This window comes from Calliopsis andreniformis, chromosome 9, assembly GCF_051401765.1.
Source record: "Calliopsis andreniformis isolate RMS-2024a chromosome 9, iyCalAndr_principal, whole genome shotgun sequence".
Lineage (NCBI taxonomy): Eukaryota > Metazoa > Arthropoda > Insecta > Hymenoptera > Andrenidae > Calliopsis > Calliopsis andreniformis.
In genome coordinates, this window is record NC_135070.1 from 1,758,877 (window position 1) to 1,780,644 (window position 21,768).

General features: G+C 33.4%; 4 protein-coding genes across 8 annotated transcripts; 1 reads left to right on the forward strand and 3 right to left on the reverse strand.

Annotated features, from left to right (window-relative positions):
• Window positions 1-4,261: 4,261 nt before the first annotated feature.
• LOC143182906 (protein farnesyltransferase subunit beta-like) lies at window positions 4,262-8,148 on the reverse strand. Of its 5 annotated transcripts, none has more exons than XM_076384226.1 (8): window positions 7,835-8,148; window positions 7,553-7,668; window positions 6,409-6,525; window positions 6,220-6,339; window positions 5,910-6,148; window positions 5,526-5,826; window positions 5,216-5,451; window positions 4,262-5,147 (listed from the first exon to the last, which is right to left on the reverse strand). In XM_076384226.1, exons 3-8 carry the CDS (start codon window positions 6,520-6,522, stop codon window positions 4,958-4,960), a joined length of 1,200 nt encoding a protein of 399 aa, XP_076240341.1. In that variant the 5' UTR covers window positions 6,523-6,525; window positions 7,553-7,668; window positions 7,835-8,148; the 3' UTR covers window positions 4,262-4,957. The 5 variants fall into 5 exon arrangements, with proteins under 5 accessions (XP_076240341.1, XP_076240342.1, XP_076240343.1 ...); XM_076384227.1 differs by having other exon boundaries at window positions 6,409-6,528; XM_076384228.1 differs by lacking the exon at window positions 7,835-8,148 and having other exon boundaries at window positions 7,553-7,734.
• A 2,630-nt stretch (window positions 8,149-10,778) lies between these two features.
• Window positions 10,779-15,120, reverse strand: LOC143183041 (uncharacterized). The gene is made up of 6 exons (XM_076384417.1): window positions 14,804-15,120; window positions 14,406-14,683; window positions 13,655-13,975; window positions 13,322-13,571; window positions 12,706-12,977; window positions 10,779-12,601 (listed from the first exon to the last, which is right to left on the reverse strand). The coding sequence occupies exons 1-6, from the start codon at window positions 14,885-14,887 to the stop codon at window positions 12,334-12,336; spliced, it is 1,473 nt and encodes a 490-aa protein (XP_076240532.1). The 5' UTR covers window positions 14,888-15,120; the 3' UTR covers window positions 10,779-12,333.
• Window positions 15,121-15,248: 128 nt separating this feature from the next.
• Window positions 15,249-18,211, reverse strand: LOC143183043 (phosphatidylinositol 4-kinase type 2-alpha-like). The gene is made up of 6 exons (XM_076384418.1): window positions 17,476-18,211; window positions 17,278-17,396; window positions 16,656-17,148; window positions 16,288-16,553; window positions 16,061-16,200; window positions 15,249-15,977 (listed from the first exon to the last, which is right to left on the reverse strand). Exons 1-6 carry the CDS (start codon window positions 17,765-17,767, stop codon window positions 15,884-15,886), a joined length of 1,404 nt encoding a protein of 467 aa, XP_076240533.1. The 5' UTR covers window positions 17,768-18,211; the 3' UTR covers window positions 15,249-15,883.
• Window positions 18,212-18,557: 346 nt separating this feature from the next.
• Exd2 (Exonuclease 3'-5' domain-containing 2) lies at window positions 18,558-21,722 on the forward strand. Its single transcript, XM_076383913.1, has 7 exons — window positions 18,558-19,227; window positions 19,612-19,753; window positions 19,840-20,139; window positions 20,199-20,323; window positions 20,433-20,842; window positions 20,922-21,298; window positions 21,377-21,722. The coding sequence occupies exons 1-7, from the start codon at window positions 18,992-18,994 to the stop codon at window positions 21,575-21,577; spliced, it is 1,791 nt and encodes a 596-aa protein (XP_076240028.1). The 5' UTR covers window positions 18,558-18,991; the 3' UTR covers window positions 21,578-21,722.
• Window positions 21,723-21,768: the final 46 nt, after the last annotated feature.

Sequence of the window (21,768 nt, forward strand, 5' to 3'; positions counted from 1 at the left end):
GATTTCTCTCTTAAAAAAGCAATAAATATAATACTCATTACATTAATTACCTTTTTAGGAAAGGAGTCAATCATTAAATCATAAAAATTATTAAAAATTTTTTACGTTATGTTGTAGTTACTAGTCTCTACTTTATGAACCAGCAAAAATTTTTTGTTTTAAACCTCAAAATTTTTGTATAATGTGACGATTAGCAATCGATATTCTATCAGTAGAGGTTTTCGGAACAGCGAATATCCTTTCATTTTGTAATATTTTAACATTTAAAGAATTAAAAAGTAAAACTAAAATACATTTATATCTTTATAAATTTTTCCTGCGTAAAAAATTTTTTAATTATTGTGTATTTTTTAAGGGTTGAGGGTGGTATTCCTTCTTAACAATAAATAGGTAGTCGAATAAAATTAAAGGTCTATTCATACATAGCCGTACTGTCCCATAACGAGATCGAGATGCTCGATCCGGAATCCACGTAATTTGTTCGTCTATAGTGGATTCTTATTACCCTAATAGACTGGATAAACCGGAAGCACCGTATTTGTATGATTTCGCAAAGTGGTATGACGTGGCGAAGGTAAGACCCAAGCGAAAAGGTAGTGAATATTTTCAGATAGACGATTCTTTGTATTTGAAAAAACGATAACGCGGTTATCTCATGAATCATTATCAAAATAGTGTCCACGTTATCCAGAGCGTTATTATTTTGCATTGTTACTTTTGTTTAAACCGTGGAGGAACTTGGATGAATTGAAAAATGAGTGTGATAGTTATGTCGAGGCATTTTCTTCGTTGTAATTGGAACTTTTCGAAGCATTAAGATATGATGAATGTTCAATAGAATTACAAAAAGGTATTGATCATATGCAGGAATTAGTCGCTGAAGATTTAAACCGTAGAACTCAACTATCTCAGGAACAAAACGAAGAGAATAATGACTTTGGCACTGTCAACCGATTGAAGCTCAAAATGCTATGGCAGAATTTCGGGATTTTGCTGAGAATATTGATACTGTGGATACTGCGCGTATGATTATGAAAATGAACGAAGATCAGAAAAGAGTATTTGACAGAGTAACGGAATGTGCTTTCGAATAGCAATTATGTACTCATATTGTTTGTGAGCGGGGAAGGAGGAACTGGAAAAAGCTTTTTGATGAAAACTATACAATGTTGGATAAAACAAGGTATCGGTATAGATGTCACTGTTGCTGCCTCTACTAGTACAGCGGCTTTTAACATTGACGGTTTGGCTTTTCATAGATTGTTTCAACTTCCGTTCGAGCATGGTCATGTTCCAAAGTATAAACAATTATCTGGTCATGTTTTGCAATTCTTGCGTTATGAGTTACGAAACGTAGTGCTCTTTATAATAGATGAGGTATCTATAATATCTAATGTCACGTTACTCTATATGCATCTTCGATTGACAGAAATTTATAATACTTCTGAGTTAGAAAATGGTTGGTTCGGTGGAAAACATTTTGTTTTTCGATGATTTGCTTCAGCTTCCACCTGTACATGAAAAAGCGATTTTTATGCAATTGGCAAAACAGAAAGTTAAAAGAATTCTTGATTCTTTAGGACCTATTAAATTGTGGACTTTGTTTACTTATAATGAATTAACTATAAATGTGCGTTAAAAGTCTGATACACAATATCGTGAAATACTTTCTAGGATTCACACTGGTGCATTACTAAACTCTGAAACAAAATGTTTAATGTCCAGAAAACTAGAATTTACTTCTTTAATTGTGCTGGATAATTGCAAGAGTTGTCCAATTATATGAAGAAACTACTGTTCAATGCTGTTTGTTTCTTACTTACCTGTCACATGTGCAATATTTTTAAATACAGAAATGCTTAAGACAATACCGCCAGACAAAATAAAAACTGATAAGGACACTTCTCATACGGCTGGACTTTCTAGATGTATAGTTACTAAAATTGGAAGAAAGGTGATGATCGGACGCAACATCTGTTTCCAAATCTATTGATACGAACAACGTTGAATCGATAAAAATTGTTTTACCTTCGGTATTTGATAAAGTGTCTTGTTACGCAAATGCAATAGCGCAATGCATGTTGCAATGTGTATCGATAAAAACGTTATGCAGGTATATAGTTCCAATCCGTTGAGTGAATTGCCTATTTCATATTTAGCGATATATAATATCGCTAATAGCCATAATAGCGATAAATAAAAGTTTAGGTACTATGATCATAAGATATTTTGTCCGAGGAAAATTTTCTCAAAATGTACAAAATGCGTCTGAATTTTTTGTAACTTTATGTACTAAATTGGAATACCTCAAAATGAGATAAATCATGAAATGTTTATGACTCTCCTCTGTAAAAATTGCGGTTGTATTGATATAACTTTACAAAACAATTGTGTAGTTTAACTCTCAACAGTTTCTTGTACTAACAAAACAAATTTAATTTTACTAAAATTACTTGAAGAAGAATTTTCAAATTAGTGGAAATTTGATGGCAAATGTCATAGTTACAAAGTATCTCAAATCATTACAAAAAGAGAAATAATTTCATCTAGAGATGTACTGGTTGTTCAGATGTTGCTATTCGACAATAAAGGCTCTGATTTGATAAAACTTAAGAGTTGTAGTATAAATGTTGTGCCTGCTACCAAAATATATATAAATGAAAAACCTTATAAAATTGTAAGTGCACTGTTTCATCATGGAAACGATATACACTATACATGTATATTAAGAGTCGGGTTACCGTCGTTTCTACCTGCTTACGATGCCGTTATAACTGAAGAAAATTGGCGGATGAACCTGTCGATGTGTGATGCCCTCACCGATTTTGATGGCCTTCAAATATGTTATAAAGGACAATATTCTGAACAATTTTTTCTTATGCATATACTAGACGGTCGGATTTAGTTTCCGAGATATTCGTGAAAAACCGCCACTACTACACACTGAATTTCGTCTTCACGTATACGTGCGTACACACTTAGCTCGAATACTTAGTTGTTCTTTCCGAGAACACAGCGAGGTGCGACGCAGTACAGCAGCAGACAAAGTTGCACATAAGTGGTGTTTTCGCCAAAAACATTCCTTAGAAAGTCAATTACATTTTACAGCGATTAAAGAGCTAGATCCGAATTAAGTCTGGGTTAGTGGTAAATGTGCAGATTAGGCTACGATACGAACGAATTTCTACCTGAAGTAGTTTAAATATATTGAAAGTCATACCTCGTCACTCGTTTCCTTCGCGCGCAGAAATATATAATATACATACCCTTTTTTCATGGCAGACTACTGAGCATAGACAGTATTACGGCAAGTAAGCGACGCATCGTTGTCAGGTATGTGCACGTGCAGGCAAAATTGAGTGTAGTAATAGCGGCGATTTTTCACGAATATCTCGGAAACTAAAGTCGACCGCCTAGTGTATGCATAGGAAAAAGTTCTTTAGAATGTTGTTCTTTATAACATATTTCAAATTTATCGAAATCGGAGAAGGCGTCACACATAAACAGGTTGACCAAATAGCGCAGTGTGCAAAGAACGCTTATATGTTTTTCTTGGAAAGTTGTTCGAAGTACTAAAAGTACATCTTAGGTTTAAGTTTTCAATTTGTGTATGATTCCTAAAGTGATGCTTATCTTGCAAATTTTTTAGAGCGGACACTGAAATATTCGCTTAAACTATAAGGCTAATGTACTTGGCCTTATTAGATTTCGATATTTTGTAAAACCTGGATAATCACGATTTCTGAGAATGTATTAGGTGCATATTTTTTACACTGGTAGTGTTTTTGTTGGGATTTGAATAGTGACACTGTCGACCGTAGAACTTTACAAAAATGTTTTTACGCAATGTGTTTTTAGCATTTCCGGGCACACTTGAGCGCTCTTGTATCTTTTATACCGCATATAGGTATATGCTCTGCGTATTCGTGAATCGGGTTCTCATTACAAAAAAAATGTGTTTACGTTATAGCACAAAATCACTTGTAATACAACATGACTATTTACTAGAAACTCAATATTACTTTTTATTCAACAAAACGTGAAATATGTAGGTATATGGTTTCACAAAGTAATTATCACTTAATAAGTGTACATTACACATGTGAAGATGATGAAATTTGGTTTAACAATGCGTAATAATTACTAACGGCTTTGTTAAAGTCCCTTACTATAAGAGATACATTGGGTTAAAACTAGCTAAATATTCATTATTTTAACATCTACTTCTTAAATCTTAATATAAAATTACAGAAAACAGATGTGATGATTGTTGTCATTTTTAGTTTTATTAATCAATCAATTTGTATTTACACTCTGTAGAATAATTTTAATTTTTTCTCAAAATGGAATAGAAGCGTATATTTATTTTGCCAATGTATTTTAAACATTAAATATATACAGTAAAAGTTGGATAACAGGCTGAAACTATCTAAGGTAACTGTCTAGTAATCATCACCACTATTGAGGGGAAACCCCTCTCGAGATGCCGCGAAACTTGAATGTGAGTAGGGACCGAGCAAGGTAATCATATCCGAGCTCATATATCGAAGAGACAATACATTAGTATTATCAATAAATAGTATTGTCAAAAATATTTATATATATATTTTTTTAACGAAACCTTTATTAGCGTATTTGTGAGGTTTTTTTTTTATTAGAATAAGACCAAACACGATATAATTTGGATAATATTTATTTATTTTGTAGGTGAAAAGAACAGTTGTTACCACTCATTAAATACGCAAATATGATCCAAATTAATTCATGTTTAGTTTTGTTTTCATCAGAAGGACCTCAAAAATATGATTGTAAAAGTTTTATTAAAAAATTATCAAAATTGAAGAAGTCTTATCATTGCACGAATATTACGTTAATGATGTTGCGGAAAATTTGTTATCGCCGCTCGATGCCTGCCAGCGTTCCCAAATTTCAGGAAGTTATCCAACTTTTATTATATTCAATCAGGTATCGGTAATGTATTAAAGTAGTTCAATGCTTCGTTTACAGCAGTAGGTAGTAAATTATACAAAGGTTGAATTGGTTCCACTAAATTCACATTACGAGATCCAATAACTACTGATGTAAGAGAATTCTGTGCAACTGACAATCCACTCAGTGCATAACATGTATGATACATATCTCGAAGCCTACAATAGAATAAAAATTTATAAAATCTTTACTATGCATTGTATATTATAGTAAAAATATTACATGCCTCCCAGGTTTATCTGCAAAACCACCATGAGGATGTTGGCAGCAAATTAGTAAATATTCTTGTAAGGCCTCTTGATTGAATAACCAGTAATTGTACTTTTTCCCTTTTTTTACTAAAATATCTTGAATTATTGGAAAAGCTGCACCCTGCCAGAAAGAGTAGCAAGAGTCAATTACCTTATTGGTACGTCCTTGAAATCCACCTTCAAGACGCGTTTGTTTATTTGTCATCCATCTCTGAAAAGAAATGTAAGTGTAAATATCATAAAATTTTCTAATATGTTTTATAAGATTTAAAAGATAAAATGTACCAATAATGATTCTAAGTGACAGAAATTAGTTTTTCCAAGAAGTACAAGTGCTGCTAGTCCACAATATGTGTATCCTCCATGAGCTTCCATACCAGGAACACCTCCAAAACCACCTTCCCATGTTTGGCAGTCAGATATCCAGTTTACACTATCCTTAAACATTTCAGGAGTGTATATATTTGTTAGTTTTGCTACAACAACTGCACAATACACTCCTCTAATATCTACTTCTCCATCAACATGTAAACTAAATGAACCATCTTCTCTATGTAAAGATGTCAGGAAGCGCTTAAGTGCTTTCCTGAAATCAATATATAAACAATGTTTAGAACAGTAAGGACTAGTATTCCGTTTACATAAATGTATACTATTTCTCTTATATACCTATCTATTATTTGGTACGCTTCAGGAGTGCCAATGATACATAATGTATTTACTGCAGCATATGTGGGTGCCAAGTGAGGATATTGTCCAGGACCTCCTCCAAAACCACCTTCTGGTGATTGACATTTGGCAACAAAACTAATAATTTTACTATATTCATCATCCTCTAAACGTTTGCCTAAGATATCCAGGGAATGTAAAATCCAAAAACACAACCATACTCTGCTGCAATCTAAGTGCTGAATAGCAGAATGCTTTATATATGTAGTTTGAAAAATAAAAGTAAATGTAATAGACAAAAGCTATATACCTTATAATTGTCATTAAGATGGGTCAAAGATTTTTTCAACATTTCAGTAAGTTTTTGTCTTCTTAAAACAGGCTCAATATTTATTTTATAGCATTTAAGCACATCATTTTCTATGCAATTCTGGAATCAAAACATATGTTAATAAACGGTAAAATAAGGGACACATGTTGATAAATTATTCTTGTATACCTGCTGGTCAGATGTTGAAGTCTGATAGCCTTCGTCGTTCTGCTTTAGGTCCACCAAGTCAACATGTTTTCTAATGGGCTGTTCTTCGAGCCCAAGAAACAATGAATTTGACATAATCTACTGAACAAAAAAATATGTTCTATTAATTAACCGATAAAAACAAGAAATATATCTTTTTTGACCACACTTTAACTACAAATGCAAATGGAATATCTAAGATTGTTTTCATGCATTTCCAAGTTATGTACGCATAAGCATTCTTGCTAATTCCTAAGTTCATAATAATATTTCTATTTACAAGGGGGAGTCAACAATTAGCTATAAATTTTATTTTAATACAAATAGAAAATTAACTTTAACGTCATCTTTCAGCAAAGTTTCTTATGCTTTTCAATGCACTCTATCATTCCACAAACTTCCTTATGATTGGAGAAAATAACATCTTTGGCAGAGCTGTAAGCCACGCAAGCGATAGTTGGAAAAGGCAAGACTAGGCCAATAATAGGCCATATAAATCCCAGAAAACTGTAATTGTCAGTTGTTCTGAAAATGGTTGGTTTTCGATCACTTTCTTGCTAATCAATTCTATACATTTTCATTCCATGCTCTGCCTCTTACTCTTCGGCTGGTATCGATGGATCCATGCTGATTCAATGATTCTGTTTGAGAATATGTGCCCACTTGAGAGTAAATCTACCACAAGATGCTCTCAAGGGTACTATCAGATAATACATTTATCTCGGATAGTACCTTTCAGTTATTTTCAACACAGTGTCTGATAGTACATATTCTATCTGAGAATATTCTCAAAAATATCTCACAATAGTTTTACTTCCAAGTAGACACATACATTATGGGGCATTCAGGGGCCATTAATTCATCTCGAACGAAATAGTAAAAGAAGCCATGCATGCATGGCTCATTACTGCAATGAAAATGTTATTTTGTAAGGGCTTCAGGAACTTTATGTAATTGTGGATCTAGTACCTTGAAAACTCGAGGAGCTACGCTGAAAAACGAGGTTAATATCGATTCTGTTTGTATTGAAATCAAATTTGTAGTTAAATTGCAGATTATTGTCTCACTTTCGTAACATCGCTGAGATTCAAATAACATGCGAAGCGATTGTAGACGCAGAACTAACCGATCGGTATCCTGGGGATCTTCTCTATGTGGTTGCTCGTACGTCCCTTGCCGTGTTGTATCGGTTAGCCGGCTGTAATCGGTCACGTGGCTTGGAGAGAACGATATCGGCTAACTCTTCGTTGGTAATGTTTCCCGATCGCAACGATGAGTCCATGGTAAAAGACGGACAAAGAAAGAAGCATAAAACGTTGAGGTTAAAATAGAGCGAAGAAGTAGAAACAGTGAGAAAAAGAAAGAGAGAATTCGAGATTACTACGGTGGGTAAGCCACGTACACTCACCGTGCGTAATCGTGTTTGGATTAGTAACGAGACACTATTATCCATTGCTATGCCAGTGATTGGGGTTGTGTTTTGATTTGTGGTAGCTACGCTCTGGGTCTTAGCCAGTCAATCGCTGGGCAAGCAATCTGGAAATGGACTATGGGGATCTGATGGGTCACGATGAGTTGCCCTCGATTGACGAAAATCTCAATTATGATCGCCTAAACGGCTGTAGCTTCTCCGAGTTCATACAATCGTACAACGCTAAGCCGCAATAGGAACGTCAGGCGTCAGGCGCGCGAGTTTCCATGCACTTGGCTTGGATCCACCGTTCGCGTCGCTCGATTGCTTCTCGTTCTTATTTCTCGATTCTCGTCGACTTTGAATTTACCGCGCGAATCTCTGATGAATACTATCCAAATCTATTAGTATATTATAACATTAGATATTGTTGTTCGATGTATAGAGGAGGGATGGAAAATTAATTGTCATCGTCTCTTTACGATATCGTTCGCCAGTAGCCAAACATCACACGCCTGGTTTCAGACAAAATGTTTGCATATCTTTTTAATTATCATATGTAAGTGCAATATAAATAGATATACGTATATGTATATACATATGGATACATATGCACCTAAAAAGCAAGTCTCGTTGATTCTGATTGTTTTGTGAACGATTAGAATGATTAATTGCTATATTTATATTAATATATATATATATTATCAAGGATGTGTTACAGTTCAACCTGTATGTGTGCCACTATCGAAACATTAATTTCTTACTACGATGGACCTAAAATCGATTAGTAAATGTTTTGCTCTGTAACATAAGTGCATCGCTAGTTCTATTTAAATTTTGTGTAGTTAATTAAATTCGTAGTGTATTTGCATTAAGGATTAAGATACTCTTTGATCGATTGTACATTGATTAGTTTTTGAATATTTTAATGGATTTGAAAAGAGATTTGGTATAATGGATGAATTTGGTCTGTAACTAGTGTTTGGCTTGTGTAGTAGGATCCACCAAAAATAGTGTTTTTAGATGTATACAATATTTATAAGTCGTTTTTATTAGTTCTAGTTTTATTTTGTTTCCTCTCAATGCACTGTGTAAGCATATTAACTTTATAAAACGTTCGGTCGCTTTAAGGGGGCAGATTCCTTGTGTTTTGAGCTGGGCGCGAGCTCACCAAGCAAAGAAAGTCATACACGTATACGCGATGAGCGAGAGAGACAAACGGTTTCGCAAATTACGCTTTACGTCTCGACACGTGCATAAATGAATTTTTCGCGGATACAGAACCTACGGATAGACTTCATCTCAAGGTGGCCTGGTTCGTTTAAACTCCAATAAACACTATACGTTGAGAAAAATGTAAAATTATAAACTGTAAGCATGAAACAGAAGTTGTGTAAACTAACAAGATGGTTGCCGAAGTGACATTTTTGCAAATATCTCACGATTTAATGTTTTTTTTATTCATAGCACACCAGACCACCCTTCCTTGAATTAGCACAATATCGTGGAAATGCGATTTTCCTTAATTTAACACTTCTTGAAGGCGTAAAGCATAATATTCGTTGTGCACCCGTTTTGACAGAAAAATAGTTCAACGATTTGTCGTTAGGAGTGTTAATGGTATATTTCAACCAATTTGGTGATATTACCATCAGCATCGATGAAAATACAGATCAGTCGATAAATATAATCTAGAATTTGTTGTTTTAATTGAAGTTTTCACGTGACTTATTGAAAACTATAGAAAAAGATGAACGTATAAAAGAAAGTGTTATAGCGTTATGGTGTTGTAACGAATGTGTTATAGCGTTACCGCGTTTGATGGCTTGAAAGAAAACAAATAGGAAAAAGATTATGCACGTTACGAATTATGCTACGCGTGAACGGAAGACAATCACTGTTGTACAGTTTTGTAAATAGCGAAGTTGCAGAATACATACAGGGTATAAATAAATACATGACTAGGTAGACAATTAGGTTGAAGTCTTTTTATTAATAAATCGATACTTTATTTAGAAAACTAATTTTTGATAGTTCGTATAGTTAAAATCCTGAAAATTCATTAATAGTATATGCAAAAATCAATAGTTACGTAGAATTGACAACTTTATCGTGTCTTGTAAGGTGCTTCATTATTCAAGTTTCTATCCGTTGTTTTTTTTTACATCCTGTACTAGAGGCTTTTTATTTAACAATTCAACATGAGGTGAACTAAGGTTATATGGGTTTTGTGGAAACATACTACGGACGAAATGTAATGTTGTGTGATTTGAAGATATACCTTGGAAACTGTGGTTGTAGGACAGTGCTATCTCTTCGAGATACTTTTATCTGTCAAAAATTTCACATATATGGACCATTTATTTTGAAAGTGGTGTAAGTCCAATTTGCATAGACAGGAGAGTCCAATTTCCAAATTCATTTTACATGAAATGAAACGAGAGGATTTTGTTTCAACAAAAAATCTACAAAACGCAATAAAAAAACAGATAAGCAGAAACATTAATGGAGAAAATGTAAATTGGTTACAAATATGTTGTTTATTTTATATAATTTTATATAAAATATCGACGCAGGACAAAGAATTTAAAACTTTAAATTTATTACCTACACGTCCGGGAAAATCGCCAAAATTTGAAAAAATTGCCCTTACGCCTTTATATCACGATGCCAGGCCAATTACTTACGAAAAATATAAGGATACGGAGCAGTAAAAACATTGCCAGACTTGATATAATTAATCTATATTTTTTCATGGAGAGATATGCTAACCTTTAATTTTCTCGAAACAAGAGAAAATGGACTTACAACATTTTCAAAATAAACGGTCCATATATCTTTCGTACAATTTTACAGATTTATCTTCGGCGGAAAAGTATATACCGCAATCAACGGTCGGTATGTAAAGCAACGACATGTTTTATAAATGATTATAATTAGATGCATTTTTGCCCCACAATTATATTTACTATATATGTTATACTATATATACATATTTGCATATACGGAGTGGAAATTATAAAGCGTTACAGACGAATATCGCCAAAAATATTAATTGTACGCAAAAATGTTTCAGATCAAAGTTTTTTAGCACTGAGGGCAATATCATGTGGTGGGACTTTTATTTTTCCCATTGGACGCGCAAAGGTGAGGTGAAAGTCACTACCTCTTTTTCACATAGAATCATACTTTTATATTTTTGCCAGTATTGTAGCTTATTTTAAGACGAATTTGAAAACCCTCTGCAGAAGGTAATTCAAGGTTAAACTTGCAAGGAAATGCCGAAAAAATGTTCGAAATAAATGTATTGATAATTTCACGCTAAAACAATAACATATTCAATATCAGCAATACTAAGGACAATGTCAAAGTCATTAGCATGGAAATGAAAACAAACGTATTTATATATTATTGTGTTCTTCTACAAGATAGTAAGTTTCAGATAATAAATTACAATCACTTTTTCAGCATTTCCCTGCAAGTTTGATCTTGAATGACCTTCTGTAGATAGTTTTCAAATTCGTATTAAAATAAGCTACAATACTAGCAAAATATAAAAGTATGGTTCCAGTTGAAGAAATGATCGTAACCTTCAATTCACCTTTGCGCGTCCACCAGGAGAAATAAAAATTCCACCACATAATATTACCCTCGGTGCTAAATAACTTTCATCTGAAACATTTTTGCGTATAATCAATATTTTTGGAGATATTCGTCTGTATCGCTTTATAATTTTCACCTTGTATATAAATATAATATACTAATATTTCGTGTAACCGCGTGCTCAAAAAATCAATGTACTTTGTGCCTATTAGTTTCTAATCAAGAAAAAAGGCCCAATTAAAAATCTTGGTTATGAACTATTGCGGTCTATGGTCAGAGTGCGTGAACAGAGAGTTCGCTCTGTTTATAAAATTCATTGTCTCATAAATGAAGATAGATTTCTTTCATTCTTTTTAGACATACAATTAACTTCAGAAGTAAGTTCCACATGTTATGAAGCATCCTGTATACATACAAAGAATGTACGTATGTATGTAATAAGCTAGACCACTGAGGAGTATTTGTTAACATTGTCTACTGATCTTTTTATCAAAGATTAGAGTTTATTTTATTATCGAGAACAATTTTACTGTTCGTAAAAGATAAAGAAAAAGTGTTATATGTATATTATTCGTCATCTTGTATACAGTTGTAATATTATAAGTGTGTAAAATAAGACTACGCGTTTGTATGATATCAACGTGTACCGTTTAACAATAGTTGCCTTTTTTAAATTCAATTTCTGAATTTCAGTTGTAACATTTCGTCAATAATCAAACATTCTTGTGGTTTTTCTTATAGCTTTCACTGTACATACAGCAATGGAAATAATCTACTTTCCCCTTTACCTTCTCCGCTAGAAGAAATCATACTACAAAAACTTTTGTGATTTTAGCGTCGCTTGTAATCCTTGTGGATATCTCAGATACAATGAATAAAATTTTGTTCAAAGTTTAACACTCTTGTTGTATATTCGTTTGCACGTTAGCCGGACATACATCCGTCGAACGCAGGCAATCGCAATCGTCCACATCTATACAGACTTCCTCGTAGTGACCGGGTACAGGATAACTAGCTTGATAAATAGTGTCACTGCACATTGGATCGGTCGGTGGCTCATATTTGCTTTTGATTGCCCACGGAACTTTTTCCTTGGGAAGAGGAGTCCACGACTGATATGACAATTTGCTCACAGTATCGCACTCGATTTTTTGCGGTAATCTATAACATATTTATTAAATAGTTGTTTGTGAAAAATGTAAACATCTTTTTTTACGGAAGCTGCCTGTTCTGAGACCATTAATACTGAAAGGACGGTAATGTACCTGGAATACTGAGCGATAGGTTTGAAACTTTGCACAAATTCTGTTGGCTGTGGTTTCAGGTAAGACATTCGGGTCGTTGTTCTATCATCCATTGGCGTCTCAGCACTTCGAAGATTGTTACACGGAACAATAAGGTCAGGACGAACTGTTATTTTGGGCGCAAAGTCCATGCGATTGGTAGTCTCTGATTGCATAGGACCGTCTCCTATCATCCTTCTTGATCGAGGCAATATTGGTGAACGTTTTTCACTTTGAATCGATTGGTAACTCATCTATGAGAGAATTCATCCATTACAAAATGATATCTGATATTATAACAAATACTAATGGAAGAAATACAACTCTTTAGAGTATGGTATTATTATATTTATCAAAGATATGAAATTGTCAAGAATTAAACAAATGTATAATATTATAAATTTTTTATGTACTTTATTTAATCGAGCAAATATATGACTAACTTTGAAGCAATTTTATAAATTGGCAGATCAAGTAGCTCAAATCTACCTATTTTACAAATGTCTAAAGTTTCATCAAAATGTTGACTATTTCTTATACTTTATCACGCACGTTATTTTCGTAAATTTATTATATCTATTCTACTAATTATACGTACTTTGCTCGTCGTATCTCCTGACATTATGCCATCTGGTTTAGGAATACTATTGCAAGGAATAAACGGTTCCACACGTTCAATGTTAGACTCTAAGAAGCTCTCTTTGTATATAGTCTTTGCAGCAAATTCACCACCACGGGGAAGTATATCGGTCCCAGTAGGTTTAATAGGTTTTTCCATGCATGGTTCATCATTTTTTAGAAAACTCTCGGTATATGTTGTTTTCCCACACATAGCTACGTCTGGAGATCTTGGAACATTCTCGTTGAAGCATTCTAGCACCCCTTTCAAATATAATTATAAAATTGTATTTGAAATATACTAAAGAAATACCTGTACGTTGGTTTCAGCTGCCAGGGGCACACTTCCTTTTGCGGTACTTGAAGAGGCTGATAACTCAACTTTTGCGTGGTATCATCAAGAAGAGGTTCACTAGGTGGACAATAGATTCTTATTGGTTTAAAATTAGCTGTTGGTTCCGTAGGGCCTGGGTCTACGTAAGACAGCTTTGCAGTTGTACTGCCCTCAAGTTTACCGCTGCTTAAACGAATGTTCCCGCAAGGTACGATAAGGTCTGGTTTCTCGATGTATTTGCGCGCATAATCTTGGCGAACTGTAGTGATGCATTCCATACGTCCCAATCCAATCATAGGCCTAATCCGAAAGAATAGAAAAAAATAGATAAAATATAAAGTTTTAAAGTGCACAAAATTTTTAAATATAATATAAAATAACTATTTTAATTCATGGCAATATTACAATTTTCAGAAAATGAAGGTATTAAGTGAATTCGTGAGTTAAAGAACAGGAGAAATCCAAAATTAGTAATTTTCAAATAATCTCAAATTATATCTGGACCCCAAGATTAAAATGCACTAAGTCAGACAGAAAACAAGTGCACAGAACTACACATTGAGATCAAATATCTGAAAATATGACTTTTGGAGTTGTACTGTTCTGCAACTCATCAATTCAATTAAGTAAAATTTTTTCATTAAACTGAAAACAACTTTTTACATAGATATAAATTACTTTTCTTTAGAGGTAATAATATTGATACATAAATTATATGGAGCATTCATACCTTTGTCTTGGTAAAATGGGTTTCGTTTTAGGGACATGTCCTACGGTTTTATAGCTTAGCCTGTTGGTCGTCTCATCACAGAATTTGCCATCGGGTTTAGAAAGAGCAGGTATTGGCCGAATAGGTTGAGATCTACTACGACGCATTTCCGCATGGTCTAAGTTCAAGTATGACAAATGATACGTGGTATCAGTCTCAAGCACTTTCGAGGGGGGTTGATACATTCTTTCGGGAGCAAATGATTTGACCCGTGATGGTTGCACATATCTCTTTGTACACTATACATACATAAAACAAGTATAATTCTTTTCTTCATTCGCATCTTTTAATTGCATTTTCAGCTAATAACTTTCATATGAAAATTGAAAAATCATTAATAAAAGTAGAAAGATCGTTACTTTTACGTTACACGGACAATCTGTTGGTTTATAACATGGTAATTGAATTGATCTCTTCTTCGTGCTGACTTCAACCACTTCCATATTGCTTCTTTTATATTTGGTATTATTATAATAATATATCACTATTACGTAAGTGAAGAGATGTAAGTGCACGCTGCTCCTTAACAAATCTTGACTCAAAATATCTTACGATGTATAAAAAATAATACAGGAATATAAAATGATAAGATCGTCGATTACAGATGTCAACTTCTACGTTACATTTTTGTATGTGACTTCAATGAAACGTAAAATTTAACAACACGTACTTCGAAGTTGGTCTTAAATTGATATTTGTTTGAACGAAAACGAGGTAAAGTAGTAGGCAATGATAAATTCAATTGCGTCGACCGTGTATCGCAAAAACAAAAAAGAACCTTGATCTATAATAGAAATTTCCGTATTAACTACTAAATAGAAAATTTATTTCCTCATACTGGTCGGTTAAAAATATAACACGATTACGCAAAGTGTTTATTTAAACAATAAGAGTATGGCGTTAATTATTAGATCACAGTTCGTTTTTAAGGTTCGACAGACATTCTTTTTGACAGCATCTAGCGAAAACATGCAAACTTAACGGTGCACAATTTGTGAACGTGAATTGGCACAGATTGTTGATAATATTGGAAGACATGGAGAACGTACAATACGAATATGCAATTGCTTGTTTTCATTAAGGGGCTGTACTCGTTTGTAACGTTTTTTGCTTTTCTTTTTTTCACACGAAGCATATCCAAAATGTTGTTTTAACATTTCATATATTTACTGTATACAATATAGTTATACTATGATTGATGTTCATATTTGAATTAAAAGAAAACGTCCTCAATACAAGATAAATTAAACGCAACTGTCGTTAAATCTACGAGACAATAGATTAGAAACTAGCGTTTCGTAAAGAGGTAGTAATGCAGAATAAAATTAAAAGAGAGACAGAACCAATAGGAAAGTGATATTTCATGATGCACCGAATTAGTTCTTTCCATCCGATACACACAGGTTTCATGTTGTTTTAAGCGTCCGGAAACGATTTGCTCAACACCAGGAAAAAAAAGGACTCTTGTTCTGGAAGCGCTGTGTAAATGTGTCAGAAAATGAAAATAGTCTTGGAGCTCCGTTTCCTTTAGCCCTGAAAACAGTGACATTTCACATTGATGCTTTTATCACGTATCGCGTAATTTAAAAAATACACAATGTAACAAAAATAGATACTTTTCAACAATCACAGCAGGCATTTGGACTAATTGCACAGGGCTTTTGGCATCCTTTAAAGCTTGTTGTAAGTTCAGGATCTGACCACGCATAACGCTCATCTGTTTATCAAAGTGATGTCGATCGAAACCTTTATCTTGCTATAAAAGTTATTAGTTGTATTATTTATAAATTGTCACCCGGTTACATCGATATCGATAAAACTACTATTCCTTTATAAGGCTTACTTTAAATAACTGATATAAGTCATCGCAAAGGTCTTGTACAAAATTTTGATCCGAGAGTTGCGGTAATACAAGCTCTCTTGTTACTTCACTAAATGGTTGCTTCGCTTGACTCAACCATGCCCAATGGTAAGGATAGGCACGCCAGGAATCAGGATGCTTGAAAGGAAAAGCCAAACCATTGTCTATTGCAGCAATTTTCACTTCACCCTGTTCCGATCCATTTTTTCCCACAGCGTTATCATATTTAATTAGCCAATTATCATTACCTTAAAAGAAATAATACTTTATAATTAAATTGTAAAATTAAAACATCATGATATTTCAAATTTCTTATAAATTTAAAAGAAATTTGATAAACTGTTAAACACCTCTGTCTGTATTTCTAATAATGTAGTCCAAAATGACCAATCGCTCAAATTGAAGTTGGAATTCTCTACTAAGTCGCGGCGACAAAGGCTCGTTTTCCCATCGCCTTAGCCAATAGTCAGCATCTTTGTAACCATCTACAAAAACTTGGAAAGAACCAACTTTTGGTGGTAGACCGATACGATTGAAGTGGGAGCCCACTGTAGGAAACTGATCCATAATTGCTTGCTTCATGCGGGCTTTTTGACGGTCTAAGCGTGGATAGTTGAAAGTTTTACTGACGAGTTTGACTACTCTAGTATTTGGAACTATGCCGAGACCTAATTTCCTGTCAACTAAACTTGCACCAGCCTCGCTCAGGTATCCTTGGTTTGGTATTAAACAGCTTCTTCCAAAACAGCATGGACAACAAAGTTTGTGCATCCATTTTGTCCACTTTGGATTCAATCTTCCATATGGCTCTTCATCTTTTGGTTTAAATACACCTATTATTTTCTGAGGAAAAATCAATCAGTTTGTCATTATTATATAGCAGCATCAACCTAAGATTATGATTTTACTAAACAAAATCTTGGTTTCGTAATGTATATTATATTTTAAATGTTACTGAAAGTTATACCTTACCCCTGCAGGATTTTTTACAAAGTAACTGCCACTTGATCCTTGATATATTCTTTCAGGAAAAATTCCATTATCTATTGCACATTCTGCCTGCCATACCAATTCAGAAAATTGTGGATCATCTAAAATAAAATCAAAATGAAATGATAAAATATTGTTAACGAATTATCAATACATTTATGTATGTTTATGACAACAAACCAGGAAAGCGATTAAATGTAACATCAAGTTCCAGCCGACCAAGGAGAGGCTGGCTCTCCCGGTCAATCCCAGGGGAATCAATGGCTATAGGCTGTTCGTTACCCAGGTTCGGAACAAACTCAACCTCTGGTACTAGTTCTGAACAATCGTTGCTCACTGGCACACAATTATTTGGTGTGATAGAGAGATCTACGAGCGCGTCTGTTTCCACTAAAGCAGATGTGTTGGTATTATTCTGACTATGATATTCTCGATAAGGCACGTGTAATTGCCGCTGTTCGGAGTCGCTCATTACAACCGAATCTGCTGGCTGATTGGCAGATTCCTTCTACTATCCGATCGTATAAAAAAATCGTATTCACGTCAATAATCCTGTCTGTTTCTCGACATTCCTATACCACCTGTCAGTGACGCAGGCAATCAAGTTCGTGTTCACCGATTATTTTCACCATTACAACGTTCGATATAATCATTGCGTCATTGAAACAAGCATTTCCAATATTTATCTTAAAACCATTAATTCATCGGAACAATCCTTAACTAAGAAAATGTTATTATAACACTTAGAAGCACTGTTTAACCAATCACCTAAACTACAATTCGTCATTCCAGCAGACGATATCAGCTGATAGGATTAACGCCATGCTTAATTTTTACTAACAAAACATTTCGTGATTCATACACATACATATATACAGCTCTTTTTTCTACTTGCAATAAAAAACATGTTCGCTAGAAGTATAATTTTCTACGTATATTTCTAATCTGTATATTGACTCATAAAACGCATATCATTAACTACTACCATGATAAATTTCATAAGTATTTAAACTTATCAAACAATTCAAATTTCACGTATGAAGACAGAAAGCTTTTATTTGTTGCTGATGAAAGTAATAAATGATTGTTTTTGAAATGATACGATTGTATATTATTCAACAAATTTTTTGGCAACAATCGCGTAACAATCGTTTGACCAATCAGCATGAAGAACATTCCCATCGGTAGTATACATATAAGAGAGAAAATGCAAAGAGGGAGATAACATTATGGTAATCGCGTGTAATAAATATATCGCAGTCGTGCGTGATAACCGTAGCCGCGTGCGTCGGCCGTTCCTTTAAGAAGCTACGGTTCCCTTGAACCTCGTTCGGTTAACAATTTTTCCCTTGCGATTTTAATTGTGATGTATCTTTCGCGCGATTATTTAAACATCATTTGTAATTCGATAATTCAAGCGTATTTCACGCGGAATTTCATACAGTCATTATATTTCAACTGTCAGCAAGTTTTTCATGATCGATTGATTTACGGTCCTCATTCGTTAACGTAATGATAAATTAACTTATTTATTTAATATATATATTCGTTTGTCGGTGTAAATATTTATCTTGTGCGAAGAAAAAATATACATATTTATATATAAATAATTACGTGTACACAAGGCAGAGGAAATAAATTGTACATAAGAATTTTTAATTTATAATTTTCTCGAGAATATTTATCTTTGCGATTAATGTATCCTGCAAAGAACAACATGCTTCTCGTATGTGTAACGGTAGGCCTTGTGCTGCTGGCCTCTAAGTACCGCAAAAATGTACTCGAAAGCGTTAAACACCTCTGCCAAAGTATTAAAAACAAAACTCACAAGAAGGCTAACGATAAAAAAAAAGATCTTAAAATTACATTAGATAAAATAATTTTGGCCGATACTCCGGAAAAATGTGATTACGCCATTCAGCGTATTCGTTGGTAAGTTGTACAATTCCTTGTATCTGAATTCCTTTGGAAGTACAAACCTGTTTGTATCAAATGTATACACGGCAAAGGTATACATGTTTACATTTTTTCTGTATCCCTTGCTAATCATGAACGCTCTAGACATTGATGGTGTTTACATTCTTTTTTGTATCGAATTCTTATATTAACATTTATATAAAATTGCTCTCTTTCTCTAAGAAATTTTTATATAATGTATCTAACATGTTAAGAAAATTTGAAATATGATTGTTCATAAAAAGAAGTTTATTTCTTGTAGACATTGAATAATAGCTTAGAATATTTAAGAATTTAGAGAATATTCTGTTAGAGAATTGTGTTGTTCAAAAACATTTCTAAATATTTTTTGTATTAAAGCAACTTATCCAATGATGTACTGGGGTTTGACTGTGAATGGGTTAATGAAGGACCTGTTTCTTTACTCCAACTTGCTACATATAATGGAGTATGTGGCCTTTTTCGTATTGGAAAAATTGGATATGTTCCTCACAAATTAAAAGTACATATGTAATACTTAAATATGTAAATATATAAATATACTAATATAGAATAAATTGCAAATATAAAAGGTAAACATTTTTTTAGGAACTATTAGCTAATAAACATATTCTCAAAGTTGGAGTTGCTTCATATGAAGATGGACAGAAAATAATATCAGATTATGGCTGTAGAGTTAATGGCACACTTGATTTACGAACATTGGCAGAGCGTGCAAATTTACCAAGTCCAAAAAGTTTAGCTGCTATGAGTTTACATTATTTAGCTTCAGAAATGGATAAACTAATTGAAGTGAGGTGTGGCGATTGGAACGCTGGCACTCTTACTGACGAACAAGTAGCTTATGCTGCTTGCGATGCAATTGCGTCTGTTCTTATTTATGACCAGGTAAGTAAAGATATATTTCCAAGTTTTTAACAATTTTCCAACTATGTTGTAATTTCCAGATCGTGCAAAAGATAAAAGAAAAGTATTCATTATGGGAAAATTTTGTAAATTATGTAAAATGTATGTGTAGCAAGGATACAAACATGCGATTTCATTACTTACCAAGCAATATAATCGATACGAGGTAGTCAAATTATGTTCATATTATAAAAGATCTGACTTTTTATATTGTGAAATAATTTAAGTATATCATATAAAATACATAACAAATTATTTACAAAATTTTGTTCAAGGTTCAAGGCTCAACAGATACAATCAGTTAGTGATCAAAAAAATGTTAAGAACAATAACCTTGACAAGTTAATGCAAGATTTAAATATGAAAAAAGTTATGAGAAAGAATAGTATCCCCATAAGAAATAAACCATTATATCATAATTGTTATTTACAAGCACCAGATGGAGACATACTGTGTACATGTGACCATAAAAAAGCAGAATGGTATGTCACGAAAGGCCTAGGTGAAATAATTGAGAAAGAACCATTTACTGTGAGATTAAAATTTGAACCTTCTGGACGAGCATTGGGAGAAGTTGGACAATATTACACTCAAGTGAAAATCAATCAATGTGTGGTATGTGGAACTTCTGAGAAGTTCATCAGAAAGAATGTTGTTCCTAGGGAATATCGTAAATATTTTCCATGTAAGTTTAAAATTTGAATATTTGATATGTTACAAAACATAGCAAATATGTAAACTTATAGAATTTGAAAATGTTCCAGTGGTAATGAAAGCACACCAATCGCACGATATATTATTATTATGTCCATCATGTCACGAAATAAGTAACTGTCATGATCTGCAGCTCAGAAGAAAGCTTGCAGACATGTGTGACGCGCCTTTGGCTGGCCCATTGACGCATATACGTAATAAATATGTAAATAATTGGCGGAAATTACATTCAGCTGTTAAAGCTTTAAGAGAAAGAACAACTTTACCCGATGTTCGGCGAAAAGAATTAGAATACTATGTTTTGGATTGTACAGGCCAGATACAAATTACATCTGTTCTCCTTGATACATTGTATAAAGAGCTAAAACATGCTATGGCATCAATGACCAACTATGACCAATCTAAATGTGAACCTCATGGTTTGAAAGTAATTAACAGAAAATTCTAAGACTATATTTTATGAAATGATTTCAACTTTATTAATGTATCTTTTTCTTTTTTGCAGGTAGTTCAGTACTTTCAAAGGAGAGAAGGTGGTTTGGTCGAGTTAGAACGTATGTGGAGAGAACATTTTCTAGTTACTATGAAACCAAAATACTTGCCAAATCTATGGTCTGTACGTCATAATCAGGAAAGGCTAACTATTCGTCAGACTCAAAATAGAATTGAACCAGAAGATGCTAAGGTAGCTGGTTTAGTATACTGAAGTTCAAATATTTAATGTAATTGAAAGGACTCGTATAAGAGCGAGTACTTATACTAAAAGACTGTCACATGAACCTGTATGATTCTTAAATATGTATATTTATATATAACATATGTACCATTTACATATATATATACAAATTTCATTATTTTTATTTTGATTTGAACCTTTTGTTCCAATTTCCAATTGGG

Coding starts and splice junctions, on each gene's coding strand:
- LOC143182906 (XM_076384225.1), bottom strand. CDS start 7,524: ATGTTATTTGAATCTCAGCGATGTTACGAAAGTGAGACAATAATCTGC. Junction 6,149..6,219: donor ATCTTAATGACAATTATAAG/GTATATAGCTTT, acceptor TCTGCTATTCAG/CACTTAGATTGCAGCAGAGT. Junction 5,827..5,909: donor GCGTACCAAATAATAGATAG/GTATATAAGAGA, acceptor TATTGATTTCAG/GAAAGCACTTAAGCGCTTCC.
- LOC143183041 (XM_076384417.1), bottom strand. CDS start 14,887: ATGGAAGTGGTTGAAGTCAGCACGAAGAAGAGATCAATTCAATTACCA. Junction 12,978..13,321: donor CAGGAGATACGACGAGCAAA/GTACGTATAATT, acceptor ATTCTCTCATAG/ATGAGTTACCAATCGATTCA. Junction 12,602..12,705: donor CCTATCGCTCAGTATTCCAG/GTACATTACCGT, acceptor AATATGTTATAG/ATTACCGCAAAAAATCGAGT.
- LOC143183043 (XM_076384418.1), bottom strand. CDS start 17,767: ATGAGCGACTCCGAACAGCGGCAATTACACGTGCCTTATCGAGAATAT. Junction 17,397..17,475: donor TACATTTAATCGCTTTCCTG/GTTTGTTGTCAT, acceptor ATTTTATTTTAG/ATGATCCACAATTTTCTGAA. Junction 17,149..17,277: donor TTGTAAAAAATCCTGCAGGG/GTAAGGTATAAC, acceptor ATTTTTCCTCAG/AAAATAATAGGTGTATTTAA.
- Exd2 (XM_076383913.1), top strand. CDS start 18,992: ATGTATCCTGCAAAGAACAACATGCTTCTCGTATGTGTAACGGTAGGC. Junction 20,324..20,432: donor AGCAATATAATCGATACGAG/GTAGTCAAATTA, acceptor ATTTTGTTCAAG/GTTCAAGGCTCAACAGATAC. Junction 20,843..20,921: donor ATATCGTAAATATTTTCCAT/GTAAGTTTAAAA, acceptor AAAATGTTCCAG/TGGTAATGAAAGCACACCAA.